At 48.5% G+C, this 25,327-nt stretch overlaps 1 protein-coding gene across 2 annotated transcripts in view; it reads left to right on the top strand.

Moving 5' to 3' along the window:
- Positions 1-25,327, top strand: part of LOC140404359 (proline-serine-threonine phosphatase-interacting protein 1-like) — a 113,807-nt gene that overhangs the window by 27,789 nt on the left and 60,691 nt on the right. For both annotated transcript variants that reach the window (XM_072492782.1, XM_072492781.1), the window contains exons 2-3: positions 8,688-8,788; positions 12,022-12,096. In XM_072492782.1, the coding sequence (XP_072348883.1) occupies positions 8,688-8,788; positions 12,022-12,096 (176 nt within the window). The remainder of the gene's footprint in view (positions 1-8,687; positions 8,789-12,021; positions 12,097-25,327) is intronic.

Here is a 25,327-nt window from a genome sequence, read left to right as displayed (position 1 = left end):
GATAGCTTTCGCCTCCCGCACATTGACTGCAGCGGAGAAAAAGTATGCGCAGATCGAGAAGGAGGGCCTGGTAGTGTTTTTTGCGGTGAAACGCTTCCACCAGTACGTGTATGGCCGCCATTTCACTATCGTGACTGATCATAAGCCTCTGCTGGGACTTTTCAGAGAGGATAAGCCAATACCGCCCATTACTTCCGCACGGATCCAGCGCTGGGCTTTGTTGCTTGCTGCATACGAGTATTCTCTGGAGCACAAACCAGGAACGCAGATAGCAAATGCCGACGCATTGAGCCGATTGCCTTTATCGACCGGCCCCATGTCGACCCCCACGACCGGTGAGGTGGTTGCAACCCTAAATTTTATGGACACCTTGCCTGTCACGGCATCACAGATCCGTGAGTGGACCCAGACGGAGCCAGTCCTGTCAAAGGTTCGGCACATAGTCCTGCATGGTGGGCAGCATAGACAGCTCCCAGGCGAGTTGCGGGCATTTTCCTCCAAGCTGTCAGAATTCAGCGTGGAAGACGGCATCCTCTTGTGGGGGATGCGTGTGATTGTCCCGGAAAAAGGCCAGGAGCTGATACTAGCAGACTTGCACAATGGGCATCCAGGCGTGACCAAAATGAAATGTTGGCCCGGAGTTATGTATGGTGGCCAGGCCTCGACACCGACATTGAGAAGGTGACCCAAAACTGCTCCATTTGCCAGGAGCATCAGAAGCTTCTGCCGGCAGCGCCTCTACATCACTGGGAATGGCCAGGGCGGCCTTGGGCACGCTTACATGCAGATTTCGCAGGCCCTTTTCAAGGATCTATGTTCCTTCTATTAATTGACGCCCAGTCTAAATGGCTAGAGGTGCATAAGATGCAGGGAACAACGTCCTGCGCAACAATTGAAAAGATGCGTTTGTCGTTTAGTGCGCATGGCCTCCCCGAGGTGCTGGTCACGGATAACGGCACTCCATTCACCAGTGAGGAGTTTGCGAGGTTCACGAAGATGAACGGCATACGCCATATCCGCACTGCCCTTTACCACCCGGCTTCAAATGGGTTGGCAGAGCGCGCAGTGCAGACATTCAAAAGAGGCCTAAAAAAGCAGTCTTCCAGATCAGTGGACACGAGACTGGCTCGCTTTTTGTTTACGTATAGGACCACCCCCCCATGCGGTGACTGGGGTAGCTCCCACAGAACTCCTAATGGGCTGGAGACTTCGCACCCGCCTTAGTATGGTTTTCCCGGACATTGGCGCAAAAGTACGCCGCACACAAGAACGGCAGGGACAGGGATTTTCTCGGCATCGGCCGATTCGGCAGTTTGCGCCCGGTGACTCCGTGTTCGTTCGGAATTTTGCTGGTGGTGCCCAGTGGGTTCCTGGCGTAATATTTCGCCAAGATTACCGGTATATCTTACCGGGTGCAAGCCCAGGGTTGTCTCCAGTGCAAACATGTAGACCACGTTCGGTCCAGAAGACTATCCCCTCAAAAGATTCCCCGCCCCCGGAGCTCATTTCTACAGCCGCAGAGACCAGAGACAAGGGAAGGTAGTCCTCACAATCTTCCACTGGTGCCTCACTCGAAGCCTGCGCAGGTCGTTACAGAACCGAATGGAGATAGAGACGCTGACATGACGGAGGCAGCAGACTCTGACTCCGAGATGGAGACACAGGACGCATCAGAGGGGGAATCCTCGGGTCCACGGGCCGTGGATGTACAACCGTTGCGCCGTTCATCACGGAAGCGCCGGTCTCCGTCTAGTTACACGCCGCCTGATCCAGCGCCGGGTGCAAATGGTGTCCGGCCTGCGGCAAAACGAGTCCGACGCCCTCCTTCGCCAGGGTCTTCGGTGGATTCCTTGGACTTTGGGGGGGGAGGGATGTTCTAACCTGCCTACTTACCATTGGCTGGGGACTAATGACAATCCCACAATCCTGTGGGAGTATGAGCTTCCCCAATGAGGGGGGCGGAGAAACTATTAGTAAACTCCAAGTATAAATAAAGCTGGCCAGTTTGGAAACAGCAGGAAGGAGTGTGCAGCAAGGGAAGTTGCTGCCGCTGTTATATATATGTTATTATCAATAAATGTTATTACTTTGTATCCTTAAAACTCGTGCTGAATTCTTCGTGGCCCTCACAAAAGCAACCCAAATAGTATCCGAGCTAAATCTCCCCCCACCCTGGATACCAAGTGACGTGGATTGAATAATTAGCAAAATAGAATGTACCCTGACCATGCCATCACTTTCGGGAGAGCTGGGGAAGAAATGATGTAACAAATGAACTCTGATTAACTGTTCTCTTTTATACTTTATGTTGATGTTGGTGACTGAAATACTTTGGTGTAACGATTAAGTGCTGAGTGACGAGTTGGGAGTAAGGTTTTTTTTTTGCTTGTTGCACAAGAATCCTTGCTCATGCACAAAATACTTGGCTTATCACTGGCTGTAACCAGGTGTAACTGCGCTAAATATACTTTGTTGGTCCCATGCAGGTGAGAAATATTCAACCAAAGTCCCTCGTTATTCAAAAGCAAACACCAGGGCGTTCTGGGACTTCCGGTTGCGGCGATGACCAGCTAAGCCGCACGTTTCGGCGGCTCCAGCTCGAACGGACCTTCGGGCTCTTTTAAGAGCCCCAACGGGGAATTTTTTCGGGACGAAACCCGGTGTGGGGTGAGACAATAGGGAGGTCCCCCCCCCCCCCAATGAAAAAGAAAAATATCGGCGGTGGCGGCCAGATCGCGAAGAATCCTCGAGGACAGGGGCAGAAGAAAAAAGGAGCAAGATGGCGGCGGAGAGAGCCCAGGCGACATGGGGGCCGGACCAAGAAAATTTTTTGAGATGGTGTGTGGAGCTGCTTAAGAAGGAGGTGCTGGCCCCGATGCTACAGGCAATTGAGGGGCTTAAGGAGGCACAAAAGACCCAGGAGATGGAGCTCCGCGTGGTGGAGCAGAAGGTGACGGACAACGAAGACGAGATCCTGGGCCTGGCGGTCAAAACGCAGACTCATGAGGCGCTCCACAAAAAGTGCATCGAAAGGATTGAAGTCCTAGAAAACAGATCACGGAGAAAGAACCTCCGGATCCTGGGTCTCCCCGAGGGAGTGGAAGGAGCGGACGGCGGGGCTTACGTGAGCACGATGATACGCTCGCTAATGGGAGCTGAGGCCCCCTCGGGCCCCTTGGAAGTGGAAGGGGCTCATCAGGTCCCTGCGAGGAGACCAAAGGCGGGAGAACCACCTAGGGCGACGATCGTGCGATTTCATCGCTTCAACGACAGAGAGGTGGTTCTGAGATGGGCCAAAAAGGTACGAAGCAGTAGATGGGAGAATGCGGTGATACGGGTGTACCAGGATTGGAGTGCGGAGGTGGCGAGAAGGAGGGCGAGTTTTAATCGAGCCAAGGAGGTGCTACACAAGAAGAAGGTGAAGTTCGGGATGCTGCAGCCGGCGCGACTGTGGGTCACGCACCAGGAGAGGCATCACTACTTCGAAACGGCGGAAGAAGCATGGACCTTCATTAAAAACGAGAAATTGAATCAGAACTGAGGGACTGATGTTAGAGGGGAAATGACAATGCCGATGTATATAGAGATGTAAACTGGGGAGGGGGGGACACTAAGAAATGTGGGCGGCAGTGGGGGGGAAGAAGAGACATAGGCGGGGGATGGGGAATGGGAGTGGGGCGGCAGAGGGAGCTGTGCCACGAGGGGCGGGACAACTATAGAGAACACGGGGCTTACTGTTCTTGTTCCCGCGCCAGAAAGATGATGGCGGGAAGATAGGCGCAAGGTGGATGGGAGTTCCCCACACGGGGGGGTCAAGGAGAGAGCGGGAGAAGCCGGGGTCAGTTGAAGTCAGCTGACTTTTGGAAGCAATATGGGGGGAGCAATCATGCTAGATGGGGATCTAGGGGGGGGGGGGGGGATAACTGTGTTGCTGCTGCAGAAATCAAAGCGGAACTGGTAAAAGAAAGGGTGGTCGGGGCGGGAATGCGCCGCCTGGGGAACGGGTGGGTGCGCGGGACGTGGGACTGGCCTAGAGAGGGTGATGGCTAGTCGACACGGGAAGGGGGCAGGTAGCCCCCCCCGTTCAGCTGATCACGTGGAACGTGAGAGGCCTAAATGGGTCGATTAAAAGGGCCTGAGTGTTCGCGCACTTGAAAGGACTGAGGGCAGACGTGGCTATGCTTCAGGAGGCGCACCTGAAGGTGGCGGACCAAGTGAGGTTAAGGAAAGGATGGGTGGGACAGGTGTTCCACTCAGGGCTGGATGCAAAGAACAGAGGGGTGGCCATACTGGTGGGGAAACAGGTGTCATTCGAGGCTAGGAACATTGTAGCAGACAGCGGAGGCAGATATGTGATGGTGAGTGGCAGACTGGAGGGAATGGAGGTCGTGTTGGTTAACGTATATGCCCCGAATTGGGATGATGCGGGATTTATGAAGCGGATGCTGGGATGTATCCCGGACCTGGAGGTAGGAAACCTGATAATGGGGGGGGACATCAACACCGTGTTGGACCCAGGGTTAGATAGATCTAGATCTAGGACCGGAAGAAGGCCGGCAGCGGCCAAGGTGCTTAGGGGGTTTATGGACCAAATGGGGGGAGTGGATCCGTGGCAATTTGTTAGGCCGAAGGCCAAAGAGTTCTTCTTCTCCCATGTTCACAAGGTGTATTCCCGGATAGATTTCTTTGATTTGGGAAGGTCACTGATCTCGAGGGTGGAAGGAACTGAGTATTCAGCCATAGCTGTTTCAGATCATGCCCCACACTGGGTGGACCTGGAACTAGGAGAGGAGAGGGAGCAGCGTCCACTCTGGCGACTGGATGTGGGATTACTGGTGGATGAGGGAGTCTGCCGAAGGGTGCGGGGGATGTATCGAAAGATACCTGGAGGCCAATGACGACGGGGAGGTCCGAGTGGGAGTAGTATGGGAAGCACTAAAGGCGGTGGTCAGAGGAGAGCTGATCTCCATCAGGGCCCACAAGGGGAAAATAGAGGCCAAGGAAAGGGAAAGACTACAGGGGGAGATTTTGAGGATAGATAAAGAATACGCGGAGGCCCCGGAGGAAGGACTATACAGGGAGAGGCGACGACTCCAGACGGAGTTCGATCTGTTGACCACAAGGAGGGCGGAGGCACAGTGGACGAAGGCACAGGGGATGAGATATGAATATGGGGAAAAGGCGAGTCGCCTGTTGGCCCATCAGCTGCGAAAGAGGACAGCGGCGAGGGAGATAGGGGGAATTAGGGATGAAAAGGGAGCTACGGTGCGGAGAGCAGGGAAGATAAACGAGGTGTTTAAGACCTTTTACGAGAGACTTTATAGGTCCCAACCCCAGGAGGGAAAAGAGGAGATGTGGCAGTTTTTGGACCAATTAAGGTTCCCGAGGGTGGAGGAGCAGGAGGTGGAAGGCCTGGGGGCGCCGATTGGGGTGGACGAGGTTACCAAGGGGTTGGGGAACATGCAGGCAGGGAAGGCCCCGGGACCAGATGGGTTCCCGGTGGAATTTTATAGAAAATATGTGGACTTGTTGGCCACGCTGCTGGTAAGGACCTTTAACGAGGCCAGAGAAGGGGGGACCCTACCCCCGACAATGTCGGAGGCGACGATATCGCTAATCTTGAAGCGGGATAAAGATCCGCTGCAGTGCGGGTCCTATAGGCCTATCTCACTGCTAAATGTGGACGCCAAGCTGCTAGCAAAGATGCTGGCAACGAGGATAGAGGATTGTGTCTCGGGGGTGGTGCACGAAGACCAGACAGGGTTCGTAAAGGGGAGACAACTAAATGTCAACGTCCGACGGCTATTAGGGGTGATAATGATGCCCCCAGTAGAGGGGGAGGCAGAGATAGCGGCGGCAATGGATGCAGAGAAGGCATTTGATAGGGTGGAGTGGGAGTATCTACGGAAGGTGCTGAGGAGGTTCGGGGACGGGTTTGTCAGCTGGGTTAAACTCCTCTATGGGGCCCCAACGGCAAGTGTGGTCACAGGTCGGCAAAGGTCGGAGTATTTTTGACTATACAAGGGAACAAGACAGGGATGCCCGTTGTCCCCATTACTGTTCGCGTTGGCAATTGAACCACTGGCCATAGATCTGAGAGACTCCAGAGAATGGAAGGGGTGATTAGAGGGGGAGAGGAACACCGAGTGTCACTCTACGCGGATGACCTACTGCTGTATGTGACGGACCCAGTGGGGGGGATGACAGAGGTCATGCAGATATTGAGGGAGTTTGGAGATTTTTCAGGATAGAGGCTTAACATGGGAAAGAGTGAGCTTTTTGTGATACACCCTGGGGACCAGAGTAGAGGGATAGATGGCCTACCGCTAAGGAGAGTGGAAAGAAACTTCCGATACCTGGGGATTCAGATAGCCAGGAGCTGGGGAACCTTACACAGACTTAATCTGATACGACTGGTGGAACAAATGGAAGAGGATTTCAAAAGGCTGTCACTGGCGGGCAGAGTGCAGGCAATTAAGATGATGGTCCTCCCGAGGTTCCTATTTGTGTTCCAATGTCTCCCTATACTGATCACTAAGGCCTTTTTAAAAAAAAAAAAAATAGATAGGAGCATCACGAGCTTCGTGTGGGCAGGAAAGGTCCCGAGGGTAAGGAGGGGGTTCCTACAACGTAGTAGAGACAGAGGGGGACTGGCGTTGCCGAATTTGGGCGACTACTACTGGGCCGCCAATGTGGCGATGATTCGTAAATGGATGATAGAGGGAGAGGGAGCGGGGTGGAAAAGATTGGAGATGAAGTCCTGTAAAGGGACGAGTTTAAAAGCGCTGGTGATGGCGCCACTACCGCTCTCCCCCCAAAAATTTACCACGAACCCAGTGGTGGCGGCAACATTAAGTATCTGGGGGCAATGGAGGCGACAGAGGGGTGTGCTGGGAGCCTCGGTGTGGTCCCCAATCGGGAACAACCATAGGTTTGCCCCAGGGAGGCTGGACGGAGGATTCCAGAGCTGGCACCGGGTAGGAATCAGGAGAGTGGGAGATTTATTTATAGACGGGACGTTTGCGAGCTTGGGAGCGCTTGAGGAAAAGTATGAGCTGCCCCGGGGAAATTTCTTTAGATATATGCAGGTGAGAGCGTTCACGAAACAACTGGTGAGGGAATTTCCGCTGCTCCCGACACAAGGGATCCAGGACAGGGTGCTTTCGGGGGTGTGGGTCGGGGAGGGCAAAGTGTCAGAGATATACCGGGAGATGAGAGAAGAGGGGGAGGAGCTGGTGGGCGAACTGAAGGGAAAATGGGAAGAAGAGCTCGGGGAGGAGATTGAGGAGGGTTTGTGGGCTGATGCCCTAAGCAGGGTAAATTCCTCTTCCTCGTGTGCCAGGCTTAGCCTGATCCAATTTAAGGTGCTACATAGAGCACATATAATGGGAGCAAGGTTGAGCAGGTTCTTCGGAGTGGAGGACAAGTGTGGGAGGTGCGGGGGAAGCCCGGCGAACCACACACATATGTTTTGGTTGTGTCCGGCACTGGAGGGGTATTGGAGGGGAGTGACGGGAGTGATCTCGAAGGTGGTGAAGGTCCGGGTCAAACCAGGCTGGGGGATAGCTTTATTTGGAGTTGCGGATGAGCCGGGAGTGCAGGAGGCGAAAGAGGCCGATGTTGTGGCCTTTGCGTCCCTAGTAGCCCGGCGTAGGATTTTACTCATGTGGAAGGAAGCGAAACCCCCCGGACTGGAGGCCTGGATAAACGATATGGCGGGGTTCATAAAACTGGAGCAGATGAAGTTTGCGCTGAGAGGATCGGCTCAAGGGTTCACCAGGCGGTGGCAACCGTTCCTCGACTACCTAGCGCAACGTTAGAGGGAAGATAAATGACCAGCAGCAGCGACCCAGGGGGAAGCGGGGGGGTGGGGGGGGGGGTAAATTGTTTGGGTTTTTGGAGGGGGAGAGGGGGAGGGGGGGGAGTATTACTTCGTGTTATTTGGTTAGTTTACCATGTTAGTTACACAATGTTATATTGCAGTTATCATGTTACTTGTATTTTTATTTCTTTGATTTGTAAGGGAAAAAATTGCGTTTGAAAACTTTAATAAAATATATATTTTTTAAAAAAGCAAACACCAGATGAAGATTTTGAGATGATGAGGAGAAAGTCCTTTTTTAAAAAAACCTTCTTATTACAACAGGGGTGAACCATTTGACCATCTGTGACTCATGGTTTGATTTCACTGTTGGTTACGAAGCCCAAACTGGTGGTTTCGCGAGGAGAACCTTAAAACACTTCCACACGATATAGGACTTCCCTATTTTTTTTTTGTCCTCCTCCTCCTCTGCCTCCCCGAGCATGGGTGGGCTAAAGGTCCAATGTGGAACTAAATAATAGGAGCGGAAGCAGGTTTACTGGCCATTCCGGGCTGAGTTGACCGATGGCGGTGGGGTTTATGAGAGGTCTCGACACTCCCCTGATAATGTGTGTGCCTGGGCTAGTATTTCAGCTCGAGGGTTATTAATAGTGCCTCAATTGCCTGGCAGAGGGAAGGAAGCTGTCTCTCATCATTCCTGACTGGTTAGGATCTGCGCTGGGTAGATTTGCGGACAACAACCTGGTTTATTTGCAGTTGAAGTAGATGTGGGGCTTGGTGACTTTGAGGAGCAGTTAAAAGTGGAAGGGGGAAATTTAAACTTTTGGAAGTTTTGTAAACCCTATCCTTTTGCTTGCTTCCACAGTGCCCAGAATTCACTAGTTATATTGGGCATGAGGTCTTACTGGAGCGATTACAGGAAGGCCGGAAAATGTGCAAGGACATGGAAGAGCTGCTACGATTAAGGTAAGATTTCCGAGCTCTTGGGTCTTGTGAAGAAACTATTTTGTTTGGATAAATGTTATGAATGAACAGAGAGGGGCTGGTTTACCTCAGTTGGCTGGCAGCTGGTTTGTAATGCAGAGGGTTCAATTCCCGTACCGGCTGAGGCTATTCATGAAGGCCCCACCTCCTCAACCTCGCCCCTCGCCTGAGGTGTGGTGATCCTCAGGTTAAATCACCACCAGTCAGCTCTTCCTTCTCAAAGGGGAAAGCAGCCTGTGGTCACCTGGGACTGTGGTGACTTTACTTTAAGATGAACTGTTGCATTTCTGCCTCCCAAAACATATTTACTTTGAAGTTATTTATTTTCCCTGCCCCCACCCTCAAGATTTGGGTACAGTCCCTCAGGTGATAACAGTTCTCCATTAAAATTTACCTTGCCCGGGTACCTATTCTTCAATCTGAGCTGAAAGAGAAAATGTCAGAAAGCTAGGTGACTTTGATGTTACATCATGCTCCAGCCTAACGTTGACCTCAATCTGACACCCACTCACATACGAGTCACTGGATCATAATAGCAAGAAGGAACCCAGGGACTTGTTTTCTTTCTGTCTGAACTTTTTGCACGCTATTCTTGGTAAGGCCCCCATGTTTTGCTCCCTTACCTCTAAGGGACTTTGATTTGAATGTTCTTGATGCACAATCGCAAGGGCTATTGGGACCACATCAAGCACTCAGACCCAACTCTCCTCTGCGAGAACGACTCTCTATTCTAGACTCATCCTGGAATGGAAAGTTATCCCCTAGCTCTTTTATTTTCTCTCCACTAACTCCTGTCTTCTTTAAATCCTCACCTCGAACCTTAAAGTGCGAGGAGTGAAAGATCATCTTTGTCACCAAGGTTGAGGTCATCCATTCGGCTACCTTGGTCACCTTTCCCCAATAGGTCACCCCTGAAGTTCCCACTGCCCGAGACTGGAACTTGCACATTTTGTTCCCCTGTACCTTCCCTCTCCAAGCTTATCTGGTCCATAGGAACCACTCGCTGCTCTCTCTATTCTCCCTATTCCCAATAAGCTACTGATTTATTCCCAATTTTCCTTCCTGGCCGCTTGCTTGCCGATCTTATAAATAGCTGCTCTCCTCGAATACTGTTTTCCTTTTTTTTTCTATAAATTTAGAGTACCCAATTATTTATTTTTCCAATTAAGGGGCAATTTAGCGCGGCCAATCCACCTAACTGCACATCTTTGGGTTGTGGGGGCGAAACCCATGCGGACAAGGGGAGAATGTGCAAACTCCACACGGACAGTGACCCAGGGCCGAGATTCGAACCCGGGTCCTCAGCACCGCAGTCCCGGTGCTATCCAATGCGCCACATGCCACCCTCGATACCTTTTTCCTAATCCTAACCCTCCTTTTTCATGATGTGGAGATGTCGGCGTTAGACTGGGGTGATCACAGTAAGAAGTCTTACAACACCAGGTTAAAGTCCAACAGGTTTGTTTCAAACACTAGCTTTCGGAGCACTGCTCCTTCCTCCGGTGAATGAAGAGGCATACCTCTACATTCACCTGAGGAAGGAGCAGTACTCCGAAAGCTAGTGTTTGAAACAAACCTGTTGGACTTTAACCTGGTGTTGTAAGACTTCTTACTGTGCCCCTTTTTCAAATCTGCCATCATCCCTGCCTTTGTCTCAAAAGGAAACTGACATTGATCGTTGTGTCAGAGCAAACTACTGCCTCATCGTCAAACTCCCTTTCCTCATCAAGGACTTTGTTGTCACCTCCCAAATCTGTACCCACCTTTCCCAGAATTCCATGTATGGCTCCCTGCAATTGGGTATTTGGCCAGAAGAAAAAGTTACAAAGTGTAAGTGTGGTAACTTCTCATCCCTTTCAGCCTCTTTGCAGTCTTTGACCCAAATCGTCAAACTATCCCGCGCCGGTGTTCTCCGATCTTGGCCAGCTGAGTTTGACTGCCTTTGTCTGATTTACGTTTTTATGAATCTAGCCAGAGAAACTCCCTGCAGTGGCATCTCTTCTCACCCCTGCGCAAATTGCTCCTGTTGTTCCCCAGTGGCTCAGTGGTAATGCCATTGAATTAGCAAACCAGGGGCCCAGGCTAGTTTCTCTAATGAAGAGGGTTCAAATCCCACCCCGGCAGCTGATCGAATTTGAATTCTAATTCAATTAACAAAATCCGGAATTGCGAGCTAATTTCAGTAATGGTGACTATGAAATCATTGTCAATTGTTGTAAAAGCCCACCTGGTTCACTGATCTCCTTGTGGTCACTGATCTACATTAGCTCCCAGTCAGCAACCTGCTCTCTCCAACTCTACAACTTTGGCCTCTTGTACATCCCACCCCACCCTTGCATTCTCCACCCAATCATTGGTAGCTAGGCCTTCAGTCATCTGGGCTCTAAGCTCTGGAATTCCATCCCCAAACTATTCTGCCCCTGCTTCCACTTATTTTTTTTTTTTTAAAAAGATGCCAACTACATCTTTTGAGCACTCTTTTCATTACCTGTCCTAATATTTCTTTGGCTTATTGTCAACTGTTGTTTTAGACCATAAGACCATAAGATATAGGAGCAGAATTAGGCCACTCGGCCCATCGAGTCTGCACCGCTATTCAAACATGGCTGATATTCTTCTCTTCCCCATTTTCCTGCCTTCTCCCCATAACCCCTGATCCCCTTATTAATCAAGAACCTATCTATCTCTGTCTTAAAGTCACTCAGTTATTTGGCCTCCACAGCCTTCTGCGGCAAAGAGTTCCACAGATTCACCACTCTCTGGCTGAAGAAATTCCTCCTGATCTCTGTTTTAAAGGATCGCCCCTTCAGTCTGAGGCTGTGCCCTCTGGTTCTAGTTTTTCCTACTATTTGAAACATCCTCTCAATGTCCACTCTATTCAGGCCTCGCAGTGTCCTGTAAGTTTCAATAAAATCCCCCTTCATCCTTCTAAACTCCAATGAGTACAGACCTAGAGTCCGCAACCGTTCCTCATACATCAAGCTCTTCATTCCAGGGATCAGTCTTGTAAACCTCCTCTGGACCCTTTCCAAGGCTAGCACATCCTTCTTTAGATATGGGGCCCAAACCTGCTCACAATACCCCGAATGGGGTCTTGTAACTCTCCTGTGACCTTGGGACATGTTATTGCATTAGCGGCGCTATGTAACTGGAGAATGTGCATCGCTGCTGTGTATTGTTGGGAATGAGAGAAATATTTGCTGTTATTTCTTCAGGGCTTTCGCAGAGGAAAAGTATGGGAAGGAACTGGTGAACATTGCACGCAAGGCCGGCGGTCAAATGGAGATAAAGTAAGTAGGCATCTTGGAGAGTTGGCAGGTGAAAACCTCTGCATGTTTATCCTTGTCTCTTTGCCATTCTTTGCCTTCCACTTTTTATGCTCTACTGAAGACATTGGGCAGCACGGTAGCGCAGTGGTTAGCACTGTGGCTTCACAGCGCCAAGGTCCCAGGTTCGACTCCCCGCTGGGTCACTGGCTGTGTGGAGTCTGCACGTTCTCCCTGTGTCTGCGTGGGTTTCCTCCGGGTGCTCCGGTTTCCTCCCACAGTCCAAAGATGTGCAGGTTAGGTGGATTGGCCATGCTAAATTGCCCTTAGTGCCCAAAAAAAAGGTTGGGAGGGATTATTGGGTTACGGGGATAGGGTGGAAGTGGGCGCTTAAGTGGGTCGGTGTAGACTCGATGGGCCGAATGGCCTCCTTCTGCACTGTATGTTCTATGTATATTCTATGAAGATTTTGTAATCTTGGAGTGGAGTTCCCCATTAGAGAATACAGCATGCTGAGGAATCTTTTCCATTTCATGATGTAATTGAGGGGACTTCATGTTGTCAATGGAGCAATGTTGAGCTGTATGGAACACCAGGATTGAAATATAATAATGAGCATTCACACAAGGGGAGATCTTGTGGCAGTGGGTAGCAACCCTGCTTCAGAAACTCCAGGTTTCAAGTCCTACCCCAGGACTTGATGGCTATGGAACTTCCATAATATAGGCTTTTCAAACGTTGTATTTCGGCTGTGCTTCAATCTGCAGCAACCAGGGCAAGTTTAATCTTTGTACAGTTCACTGCCCCGGGCGTAGATGGAAAGGTAAATCAGATTTTTTTTGCCATTCTCAAGTGCTTGTCCAGAGTTTTTGGCCTCTTGTCCACCGTGCGGTTAAATACGTTTGTGGGTAAAGCGGGTGGAAAGGGGAAGAGCTTTTTTTTCTTTCTGTGTATAAGAACATCACAGAATCATTCAAAAATAACATGTTTACAACGGTACACATGGCAACCCAGACCAAATCTTCCCCATTTGAGAAACAATTCATCCATCAGTCCCCAGATGCCCCATTTTGTTGAAGTTGCACAGATTTTCAAATGAGGAAGATGGTGAATGCATTTGAATCCGTAAAACTTTAATCAAGCAGAGGTTGGATTCTGATTAATCTGAGCCTGTCGTTAACTGAACAATGATTATGACTTAGCACCAATCGTACATGGTGTAGCACTCCTGTCCTTGTATAATGTCATCAATAGTTCCATAAGGGGGCCAGTAGTTTAGTAAGAAAAGGTCAATTCTATCACTACACATTTCTAATTTAAAACTTTATCTTTTAAACACATGTTCAGGTCAGAAGCTGTATTCATGCTTTTCTCCCTTTTTCTTCAAGTGCCCCTACCCCTCCCCGACAACCAAGGTCTGATTTTAGTGTACTCTTGTGCATCACACATTGCTAAAAATTGACTCATTTGCAGCCGAACATTTCTCAAAATGGATGTGCTCATTTCCTGCACTCTGTATTCTACAAATGACTGATAAAGCAGCTTGCGGTTATTGTTGCAGCATCAGGAAGTGATGGCGATGATGAAAAATAGACACACCTGCAACAAAAGATTTTGTAATCCTGTAGGAGTCTGACAAATCTGGACACGGATCTCGTTCTCCAACCTCACTCTTGCCCCTTGATGCTGTTTTCAATAGTGACCTTTTTTTTTTCAATTCTCATGTCTTGTTTGTTGGCAAAAGGTGAACAACTAGAATTTGGGGTCCTACTGTGAAATGAAAGGGTTTAAGTTGGAGGATATTTGCTGAAACTGTGGTTAAAGCTGCACTTTGTGCGTTGTGTTAGTTCCAGTCATGGGACTTGTTCAAAACGTGGCACTGATGTGTGTAACTGCGATATGACCCCTTGTGACCTGTCACGTTCCTGCACCGTAAGACTTGGCAGGTGAGTTGTCAGGATTTGAATGGCGTTAAGCACTTTTGAACTAGCTGCCAGGAAGTGCTCACGGGGAAAACCTGGGGACGATGCCATCTCCTCCCAGCACTTTTATCTTTCATTTCCCTTTGCTGCGGTCGGTAGATGACTAGCTCCTGGTCACACTTGTATTTGCAAATCACTTTAATCACCTCTTTCAGCCACCTCCATGAAACACTTCGTACGCAGTGCATTGAAGAGAGCGTCGCCAGCCATTTTACACATCGCAAAATCCCACAAACAGCAAATAGTCTGGTGTTGCCTGCGTGGGAGAATGTTGGTCAGAACACTGGGAGAACACCCTGCCCCTTCAAATACTCAATTAGATCTTTCCGCCTAAAGGACATTGTGTTCCCATAGTGTGGCACTCCCTCAGTTCTGCATTGGTGCATCCGTCTGTGTGGGCATGTCACGCCCAACATTTGTTGCTTCTGTACTGTGGGCATCAATGTTAGCAATACTGTTAGCAACTAGCTAAGATGGCACTTCAGGATCGTGGCACCAGGATCAATTTACTTCTGTTAATCTTTTATGGAAACACAGGAACAGGAGGAGGCTGTTGTGTTGGGTGTACAACACGGTTGTAGATGGTACAACTCTGTTTTATTATTCTTGATAACATCTACTGTATACTTCTGGCTGTGGTTCGTACTTTACCAGTTAACCTGTTAACCCAGCCCTAGCACTTTCTTAGAGAGGCACTCAGCACATGGTGTATGTCTGAGTGGCGCGCTGTGAGCTCTGTGCTCTGAGCTATCTCCTGCTGGAATGAGTGGGAGCTGTGGTGTTCCCTGTTTTATAGTGTGTGTGCTCTCACTGGTGATTGGCTGTGATGTTGCGTGTGTGTTGATTGGTCCATCGATCTGTCCATCAGTGTGTGTGTGTGATTGCACCATGATATGTTAATATGAATATCATGACAAGAGGCCATTTATTACAATCCTGCATGATTGGACACTTCAATGCCTTTTACTTTAAAAAAAAATAAATTTAGAGTACTCAATTCATTTTTTCCAATTAAGGGGCAGTTTAGCGTGGCCAATCCACCTAGCCTGCACATCTTTGGGTTGTGGGGGCGAAACCCACGCAGACATGGGGAGAATGTGCAAACTCCACACGGACAGTGACCCAGAGCCGGGATTGAACCTTAATACCATGCATATTTATCTTATGCAGCAACCTTTTGTGTGGCACCTTGTCAAAGGCTTTCTGGAAATCCAGATATACCACATCCATTGGCTCCCCGTTATCTGCCGCACTGGTAATGTCCTCATTAGTAGCATGGATAGAGGATTGGTCAATTAATAGAAAGCAAAGAGTGGGGTTTAATGGGTGTTTCTCTGGTTGGCAATCAGTAGCTAGTGGTGTCCCTCAGGGATCAGTGTTGGGCCCACAACTGTTCACAATTTACATAGATGATTTGGAGTTGGGGACCAAGGGCAATGTGTCCAAGTTTGCAGACGACACTAAGATAAGTGGTAAAGCAAAAAGTGCAGAGGATACTGGAAGTCTGCAGAGGGATTTGGATAGGCTAAGTGAATGGGCTAGGGTCTGGCAGATGGAATACAATGTTGACAAATGTGAGGTTATCCATTTTGGTAGGAATACCAGCAAAAGGGATTATTATTTAAATGATAAAATATTAAAACATGCTGCTGTGCAGAGAGACCTGGGCGTGCTAGTGCATGAGTCGCAAAAAGTTGGTTTATAGGTGCAACAGGTGATTAAGAAGGCAAATGGAATTTTGTCCTTCATTGCTCGAGGGATGGAGTTTAAGATTAGGGAGGTTATGCTGCAATTGTATAAGGTGTTAGTGAGGCCACACCTGGAGTATTGTGTTCAGTTTTGGTCACCTTACATGAGAAAGGACGTACTGGCACTGGAGGGTGTGCAGAGGAGATTCACTAGGTTAATCCCAGAGTTGAAGGGATTGGATTACGAGGAGAGGTTGAGTAGACTGGGACTGTACTCGTTGGAATTTAGAAGGATGAGGGGGGATCTTATAGAAACATAAAATTATGAAGGGAATAGATAGGATAGATGCGGGCAGGTTGTTTCCACTGGCGGGTGAAAGCAGAACTAGGGGGCATAGCCTCAAAATAAGGGGAAGTAGATTTAGGACTGAGTTTAGGAGGAACTTCTTCACCCAAAGGGTTATGAATCTATGGAATTCCTTGCCCAGTGAAGCAGTAGAGGCTCCTTCATTAAATGTTTTTAAGATAAAGATAGATAGTTTTTTGAAGAATAAATGGTGTTCGTGCCGGAAAGTGGAGCTGAGTCCACAAAAGATCAGCCATGATCTCATTGAATGGTGGAGCAGGCTCGAGGGGCCAGATGGCCTACTCCTGCTCCTAGTTCTTATGTTCTTATGTATCTTTGGACTGTGGGAGGAAACCGGAGCACCCGGAGGAAACCCACGCAGACACGGGGAGAACATGCAGACTCCGCACAGACAGTGACCCAGCAGGGAATCGAACCTGGGACCCTGGTGCTGTGAAGCCACAGTGCTAATCACTTGTGCTACCGTGCTGCCCAACAGTCCAGCATCATCATGTTGGGGAGTCTTTTTACTTTCCATTCGGTGTAGGAAAGCAGTACGTAACGAGGGGGGATATGTTGGCTGGGACATGGGGGAAAGTCATGTAACAAACCCGCCAGCAATATATTTCATTTATATTATATTTCATATAAACAATTATGTACATTGCTGGCCGTGTTCATTCATTGTATAATACAAAAAGATTATCTGTGCCCCTCATAATATTGTACACCTCAATCAGGTCCCCCCTCAACCTTCTCTGCTCTACGGAAAGTCTATCTTCAAATCTGAAATGCTCTAGCCCAGGCAACATCCTGCTGAATCTGCTCTGCACCCTCTCTGGCGCAATCACATCCTTCCTATAGTGCGGTGACCAAAACTGCATACAGTACTCCAGCTGTGGCCAAACTAGCATTTTACACAGCTCCATCATAACCTTCCTGTTCTTATGTTTTACGGTTCGGCTTTTAAAGACAAGTAACGCATATCACCTATAGGTCCAGGCAGAGGACGTTAATGAGCTAAATGGGATTTTAAAACAACCTGAGAGTTTCATTGGCACCAATGATGCTAGAATTGTTTTTAAATTCCAGATGCATCAAATTATCTATTTAATTTCCCTAGCTATAGTAATGGGACTTGAACTCCAGTCTCTGAATCATTAGCCCAGGAAAGTAGCCCATTCCAAGCCAGACCTGTTCCAGCTTTCTTGTGTTTTTGCTGTCGCTGATATAACGCAATCGACCGCAAAACTGGTCCCTGGGCTTTTGTTATTTTGCATGTTAGACGCTGACAGAGAGCTGGACATGAGCGGGAGGGGGATGAGAGTTGGGGGGGGGGGGGGGTGTGGAGGGGTGGCGGAGGAGGAGGATTGGCTTTGTCAAATCCCTCCAGTCCTCCCCAAAAGGAGGAATTTCCTATTAGAGAAATTCCAGGCAACACAGCCAGTGCTGCTTACTGAGGCTGTTCAGATCCTATTTCCCCCGGAATATCTAGTCTCCCGCCTCCAGGCTTTTGCTTAATCAGATGTTGTAACAGAAGAATCTGCCTCTTGGGATTGCTGTACAGATTCAACTTGCCCCCAGCACAATACATTTTATGTTGGAATAAAAGGCACGTGGACCTCATTAACCTACATTTGTTACAACCTATATCATATGAAGGGTTCCACTTGATGCTTTAATCTATCTCCCTCTCTCGACTGCTGATCCAGCTGTTCCACCTTTCCAGCATATTCCTCATCAGCTTCAGAAATTTTTCTTCCCTGAAGATGTTGTCGTGTGGGGATGGTGTGTCAGGCCGGTTTGGTGTCTTCGCCCTCTTCCCCACTGAATCACCAGATTGTGGTTCCAAACCACACTCCCAAGGTTCAGGTACAGCTGGAGGCAGCTCACCGCCACCTTCTCAAGGGCAATTGGGGATGGTCAATACGGGAGCACAATGGTTAGCACTGTTGCTTCACAGCTCCAGGGTCCCAGGTTCGATTCCCCGCTGGGTCACTGTCTGTGCGGAGTCTGCACGTCCTCCCCGTGTCTGCGTGGGTTTCCTCCAAGTGCTCCGGTTTCCTTCCACAGTCCAAAGATGTGCAGGTTAGGTGGATTGGCCATGATAAATTGCCCTTAGTGTCCAAAATTGCCCTTAGTGTTGGGTGGGGTTACTGGATTATGGGGATAGGGTGGAGGTGTTGACTTTGGGTAGGGTGCTCTTTCCAAGAGCCGGTGCAGACTCGATGGGCCAAATGGCCTCCTTCTGCACTGTAAATTCTATGATAATCTATGATTAACAGTGGTACATCAACAAATAGTGATTGGTTACAGTGAATTATATGTGAAGTGGAAAAGAGTTTTAGTAGGTCAGAACGATGCTCAGAGATAAAAGAAAGCGGTCTGGTTGAGAGAGCTTGCGGAGAGCCGTCATGCATCCTGTCGCATACCGTTTTAACTCAGCACCTTGCTCTCGTGTCCACATGTCTGTCCTTGACCTGTTGCAACGCCCCAGTGAAGACGAATGCAAAATGGAGGAGCAGCATCTCCTCTTCCGATTGGGCATGGTACAGTCCTCGGGACTCCGCATTGAGTTCCACAACTTCAGACTACGACCTTTCTCCTCTATCTTAACCCTTTTTTTAAGATCCCGTACAGTTTTTGTCTCCATGTAAATCAGCCCTCCCCCCCCCCCCCCCCCCCACACCCCCCCCCCCCCCCCCCCCCCCCACCCCACACACAGGCCGTGCATCTCTAGTTCTTGTTGCTATCTCTCACAGCTACACTATAATCTCCAACGCCTTTCCCCTCTCTTTAGCTCTGATGAAGAGTCCAACAGGCATGAAATGTTAACTGTGTGTTTCTCTCTCCCTGCCCTACCAGCACCCTCTACTCTACAGATTCCAGCATCTGTAGTATTTTGCTCACTTCTTCCAGGGTCCCGAGGATGAAACCCATCAGTACCTGGGAACCTGTCATCTTTTAGGTCGAATAATTTTCTCAGTTAGTCGTATGTTAGTATGGAACTTGGGTATTGCTGGAAAAAAGAGACAGGTCGAAGCTTTTGATTTTGCACTCATCAGAACACTTTGCAAGAACACCAGTATAATGGGAAAACAATTTATACTCTGAGAGCCTGCTGGTTGGTTGGCAAGTGGACTGTGATTGGTGGAGGTATTGCCGTGGAGGATGCACCAGGTGGTGCACACTGACAGTTAACTGCCGAACATTGTTCGTTTGAAATTTAAACGCAGCCATGTGCTGTTCAGTACTTGCCCACACAAACATGGACCAGGGGGAACGGCACACTGCTACGGTCTCCCTGTTCTGCTCCTATGGTCCTTTGGCAGAGAGACTTTTACACCACATCTAATTTGCACGAAGCCTACCTCGTTGCTAACTTTGGGTGCCCGATATTGAAACCTCTTTACTCAATGACATTTCTCATCTTGATGGACTCATAAGAATATTTTTTTTTTAAATAGGGAATTTAACGCTAGTGTTTATTTAGATGCTGCCTCAACCCCTTAGCAAGAATATTGCCAAGACATGCAATGCTTACAATTGTTAAGACAGGTCAACGTGTAAATATATATGAAGAGACAGGTAAAAATAAGATGATCATGGATCAATCTGTACACCCATGGTGCCTTGTTCGCTACTTGTGCAAGCAGGGGAGGCGGTGGCATAGTGATATTGTCACTGAACTAGTAATGCAGAGAACCAGGCTAATGCTTTGAAATCCTGGGTTCGAAACCCATGGCAGATGGTGAAATTTGAATTAAAAAAAAAAAAAATGAATCTGGAATTTGAAGTCTAATGATGACCATTGCCGATTGTCGCAAAAACCTATCACCTGGTTCATTAATGTCCTTCAGGGAGGGAAGGAAATCTGCCGTCCTTACCCGGTCCGGCCTACACGTGACTCCAGATCCACACAGCGATGTGGTTGACTCTTGACTGGCCCCCACTGAAATGGCCGAGCGAGACACTCCGTTCAAGGGCAATTAGGGATGGGCAACTAATGCTGGCTCAGCCAACGACACCCGCATCCCAAGAACGGATTTTTAAAAAAGGCCGGCAGCAGAATCAAGCTTTTGGTTAATTTCCGGAAAGGTTGAGGGAAAATCATTCTCCAATTCCGTGAGAAAATCTAGCAACTCCTCGGATGGTCAGGGGGCATCCTCCATCTCTGTATTTACATTTACTGTTGGGTGGTGCAGTGGTTAGCACTGCTGCCTCACAGCGCCGAGGATCCGGGTTTGATTCCGGCCCCGGATCACTGTCCGTGTGAAGTTTGCACATTCTCCCCGTGTCTGCGTGGGTTTCACCCCCATACCTCGAGGTGTGCAGGGTAGGCGAATTGGGTACTTTAAATTAAAAAACAGAACTAAAATGTATTTCCTTGGTATTTACTTTAAAACATTTGAAATTATTTATGTATTGAAATTATTTATATTCAAACCTGCGACCACTACCATCTAGTAGGGCAAAAGGCAGCAGATACCTGGGAACCCCACCACCTGGAGGTTCCCCTCCAAGTCACTCCCCATCCTGACTGGGAAATATATCGGCCGTTCCTTCACTGCCGCGGGGGTCAAAATCCTGGAACTCCCTCCCTAACAGCACTGTAGGTGTACCTACACCACAGGGACTGCAGCGGCTCAAGAAGGCAGCTCACCCACCTTCAGGCCTGGCCAGCGAAGCCCACATCCTGTGACAGGGTTTTCAAAAATAATATATAAACTAAACGTCCTTTTTATAATCGGGCAAACCTTGGTTCACGGAAAAATGATCACCAAAACATGTTTTGCGCAGAGAATGAAGGCAGTTCCAATCACTTCCTGCTATCTCCCCTACGAGGCAATCTCGATGGAAATTTCAATGTAGTTGAATCTGTATTTAAATGACTGGCTGTTTCCAACTTTGTTTGTGGTTTATGCAAATGTGATGCAAATAGCTCTAAGAGGAAACAATTCTAGTTAAAGCACCAAGACAGACCAAGGATAACAAGACAAAAGTACTTTTACACTTGAACGAAGGGCGTTAATGATTGATCAACACCGTCACAAAGAAACGGTAGGTTCATATTTAGGATAAAGGTCCTTTGGTTCTTTTCTGGTGTTGAGTCGCCTTGCCAATAAATGACTGACTTATGACCATTTCAGAGGGCAGTTAAGAGTTGACCACTGTGCTTTGGAGTCCCATTGCCTCCCCAGATGGACATTGCTGAACCCGATGGGCTTATCTGGTAATTCAGTAGGTTTATGATCATCATTAATGAGACTGATTTTTTAAAAATTCCAGATTCCAACCCAAAGTAGGATTTGAACTTGTCCCTGGAGCATTAACCTGTGCTTCTGGAGTACTGGTCCAGTAATATTGCCACTGGCTCCATACAGTTCTTACGGAAGGGGTACTTAGACACGATGCTTAAGAACTTAAGTAATATCAGCAGGAATAAGCCATGCAACCCTTCGAGTCCACTCAGCCCGGGCAACACGGTGGCACAGATGGTTAGCACCGCTGCCTCACAGAGCCAGGAACCCAGGTTCGATTCCAGCCTTGGATGACTGTCTACGCGGAGTCTGCACGTTCTCCCCGTGTCTGCGTGGGTTTCCTCCGGGTGCTCCGGTTTCCTCCCACAGTCCAAAGATGTGCAGATTAGGTGGATTGGCCAGGCTAAATTTGACCCGTAGGTTAGGCGGGGTTACAGGGATAGGGTGGGGGAGTGGGCCTAGGTAGGATGCTCTTTCAGAGCGTCGGTGCAGACTCGATGGGCCGAACAGCCTCCTTCTGCACTGTAGGGAGTCTATGGCACTATGTTCATAACCGATCCTCTGCAGCAACACTATCTTCCTGTGCCATTCCCATATCCCTTAGATATTTTTAATCTGTAGAGATCTATCCATCTCAAGACTTGAACAGACTCAACGGCTCAGCATGCAGAATTATTCCTTTACATGACTGTGCCTGCGTTGGGTGTGATACCTGTTTTAGGATCGAGCTAGTTTAGGGAGAGGAAGATGGGGAAATTCAGCCCAGCTGATGCAAGGTTCCTGTTGGGCAATGCCATCATCTGTGATTTGGACTGAACAGGCAATTATAATAATGAGCACAATTCCGAGAAGATTCACTTGGCTAATTTCTGGGACGACGAGAGTTGTTTTAAGGGAAGGTTGATCAGGTTTACTCATGGAGTCAAACCTTAAAAAAAAATTTAGAGTGCCCAATTATTTTTTCCCCAATAAAAGGGGCAATTTGGCGTGGCCAATCCACCTACCCTGCACATCTTTGGGTTGTGGGGTGAGACCCACGCAGAAACAGGGAGAATGCGCAAACTCCACACTGGCAGCGACCCAAGGCTGGGATTGAACCCGGGTACTCGGTGTAGTGAGGCAGTAGTGCTAGCCATTGTGCCACCTTGCCGCCTCATTAAGTCAAACATACAAGATTCTGAAGGGGCATTGACAGGGTGGATAAAGCGAGGATGTTTCTGCTCGTGGGGAGTCTAGAACCAGGGGGCACACTTTCAAAATAAGGGGTTTCCCTTATTCCCCTGGTGTTGAGGAAGAATTTCTTCCCTGAGGATCATTGGAATCCTCTTGTCCAGCGAGCAGTGGGGGCTGGAACATTGAATATGTTCAAGGCAAGGGCAGCATGGTGGCACAGTGATTAGCACTGCTGCCTCACGGTGTCGAGATCCCAGAGTCGATCCCGGCCCTGAGTCACTGACTGTGGGGAGTTTGCACATTCTCCCCATGTTTGCGTGGGTTTCGCCCTCACAACCCAAAAGATGTGCAGGGTAGGTGGATTGGCCATGCTAAAGTTGCCCCTTAATTGGAAAAAATGAATTGGGTACTCTAATTTTACGGGGAAAAAAATATGTTCAAGGCCGAGATAGATAGATTTTTGATCTGCAAAACAATCAAGTTATGTTCAATTGTTCTACACGTCTGGTACCATGTTATGTTCTGTGTTGTGGCCATTGTAAGGAAGCACACAGAACACTTAGTTCTTTACTAGTAAGATAGTTTATTGACAAAATGAACACGTGGAAAGATAACTAAAGAAACTATGATACAAGCGGTAACGATATGTGAATTCTCCTGGAGCTACTTCTAATGTGACTGTCCTCTAGTACGACATACTACCAACTGCTCGATCTCTGGAGTCGCATGGTGGATCTCTGTCCCCACCTGCTGGTCGGAGGTTGTATATCTAACTATATACATTACTATGCATGTGTATATAACCACAATGGGAGGGGAGAAGAAGAGATACTGTCAGGAACGTGTTGTTACGGCCACCCAAGGTCATCTGTGAACTTACTGAGTGGTATTTCTTATGAGAGTTGTCGGAATTCTCCAACCATTGAGGTGCAGCGCACCCCTCCCCTCCCCTGCAAGCGAGCGACGCGCCACTGAGAAACATGTGGCTGGGGTAGAGAGAGTCTCACCCCTTAATTTGTGGTACAAAATCGCCTTTTGCTGACAAGTGCCGTGATGATTTCTATCTCTGGCTCTTGGATTGGATTTGTTTATTGTCACGAGTACCGAGGTACAGTGAAAAGTATTTTTCTGCGAGCAGCTCAACAGATCATTAAGTACATGAGAAGAAAAGGGAATAAAAGAAAATACATAATAGGGCAACACAACATATACAATGTAACTACATAAGCACTGGCATCGGATGAAGCATACAGGGTGTAGTGTTTTTTTTTTTAAATATATATTTTTATTAAAGTTTTCGAACACAATTTTTCCCCCTTACAAATCAACAAAAATGGTAACATGATAACTGATAGATAACATTGTTAAAATAAAATAGTGAACTAACAAAATAACACGAAATAGTGCTCCCCCCCGCCCCCTCACCCCATCTAGAACACAAACAATTTACACCACCCCCCCCCCCCCCCCCTCTGGGCTGCTGCTGCTGGCTATCTATTTTCCCCCTAACGTTCCGCTAGATAGTCGAGGAACGGTTGCCACCGCCTGGTGAACCCTTGAGCCGATCCTCTCAGCGCAAACTTCATCCGCTCCAGTTTTATGAACCCCGCCATATCGTTTATCCAGGCCTCCACGCCGCAGGGTGTAGTGTTAATGAAATCAGTCCATAAGAGGGTCATTTAGGAGTCTGGTGACAGTGGGGAAGAAGCTGTTTTTGAGTCTGTTCGTGCGTGTTCTCAGACTTCTGTATCTCCTGCCCGATGGAAGAAGTTGGAAGAGCGAGTAAGCCGGGTGGGAGGGATCTTTGATTATACTGCCCGCTTTCCCCAGGCAGCGGGAGGTGTAGATGGAGTCAATGGATGGGAGGTGGGTTCGCGTGATGGACTGGGCAGTGTTCACGACTCTCTGAAGTTTCTTGCGGTCCTGGGCAGAGCAGTTGCCATACCAGGCAGTGATGCAGCCAGATAGGATGCTTTCTATGGTGCATCTGTAAAAGCTGGTAAGAGTCAATGTGGACATGCCGAATTTCCTTAATTTCCTGAGGAAGTATAGGCGCTGTTGTGCTTTCTTGGTGGTAGCGTCGACGTGGGTGGCCCAGGACAGGTTTTTGGAGATGTGCACCCCGAGGAATTTGAAACTGCTAACCATCTCCACCTCGGCCCCGTTGATGCTGACAGGGTTCCCCATGTGACCTCTAATGTAAGCACAGACTGGCCCTCTGACAGACTAGAAAGGCAAGTTTCCAAAACAAGTATCCCTAGAGAAGCGAGTCAGTCCCCAAGGACATCAAACAGCCGTCCCTTTTTTGATGAGATTTCTGTGATTGTTCGCCCCAACACATTCTGCAAAGGTGGTAAATAAAGGTTTTTATTTTTGCAGGATGATGTCCCTGTAGATTCTGTCTTTTGGAATTTGCGGCAGGGATCACAAATATTTGGAGGGATTCCTGGGAGAGAGTTTTGGAGGACCCCAAACCACAGTGGTTGAAGATTACCGCGTTGTGGAGACAGTGGGAGGAGCAAACGGGCCCATGAGATCAAATGTCAGAAATAAGGAAGCTTTGCAGGATCTGGTTTATGGGCTGCCTGTTTTCAAATGACACAACGTGTGCTTTGAAATCTGTGAAATTGAAACCAGCCATCTGTCGCCCAGCTCCAGCAGAATATGTATTTAACAAAACTGTCCAAACCTCATTAATCTTTCCTACTTTCTTAACCGGAATGTAACTGTGGTAGCCAACTGCACAGTATCTGGCTGTGGTTGTAGAGTATGGTCCTCTTTGCTCTCCTCGCACCTAGTGGCGTT

The sequence above is a fragment of the Scyliorhinus torazame genome, chromosome 30 (genome assembly GCF_047496885.1).
Source record: "Scyliorhinus torazame isolate Kashiwa2021f chromosome 30, sScyTor2.1, whole genome shotgun sequence".
Taxonomy (NCBI): domain Eukaryota; kingdom Metazoa; phylum Chordata; class Chondrichthyes; order Carcharhiniformes; family Scyliorhinidae; genus Scyliorhinus; species Scyliorhinus torazame.
Note: the sequence above shows the minus strand (reverse complement) of the source record. Positions and strands in the feature narration are given on the sequence as shown.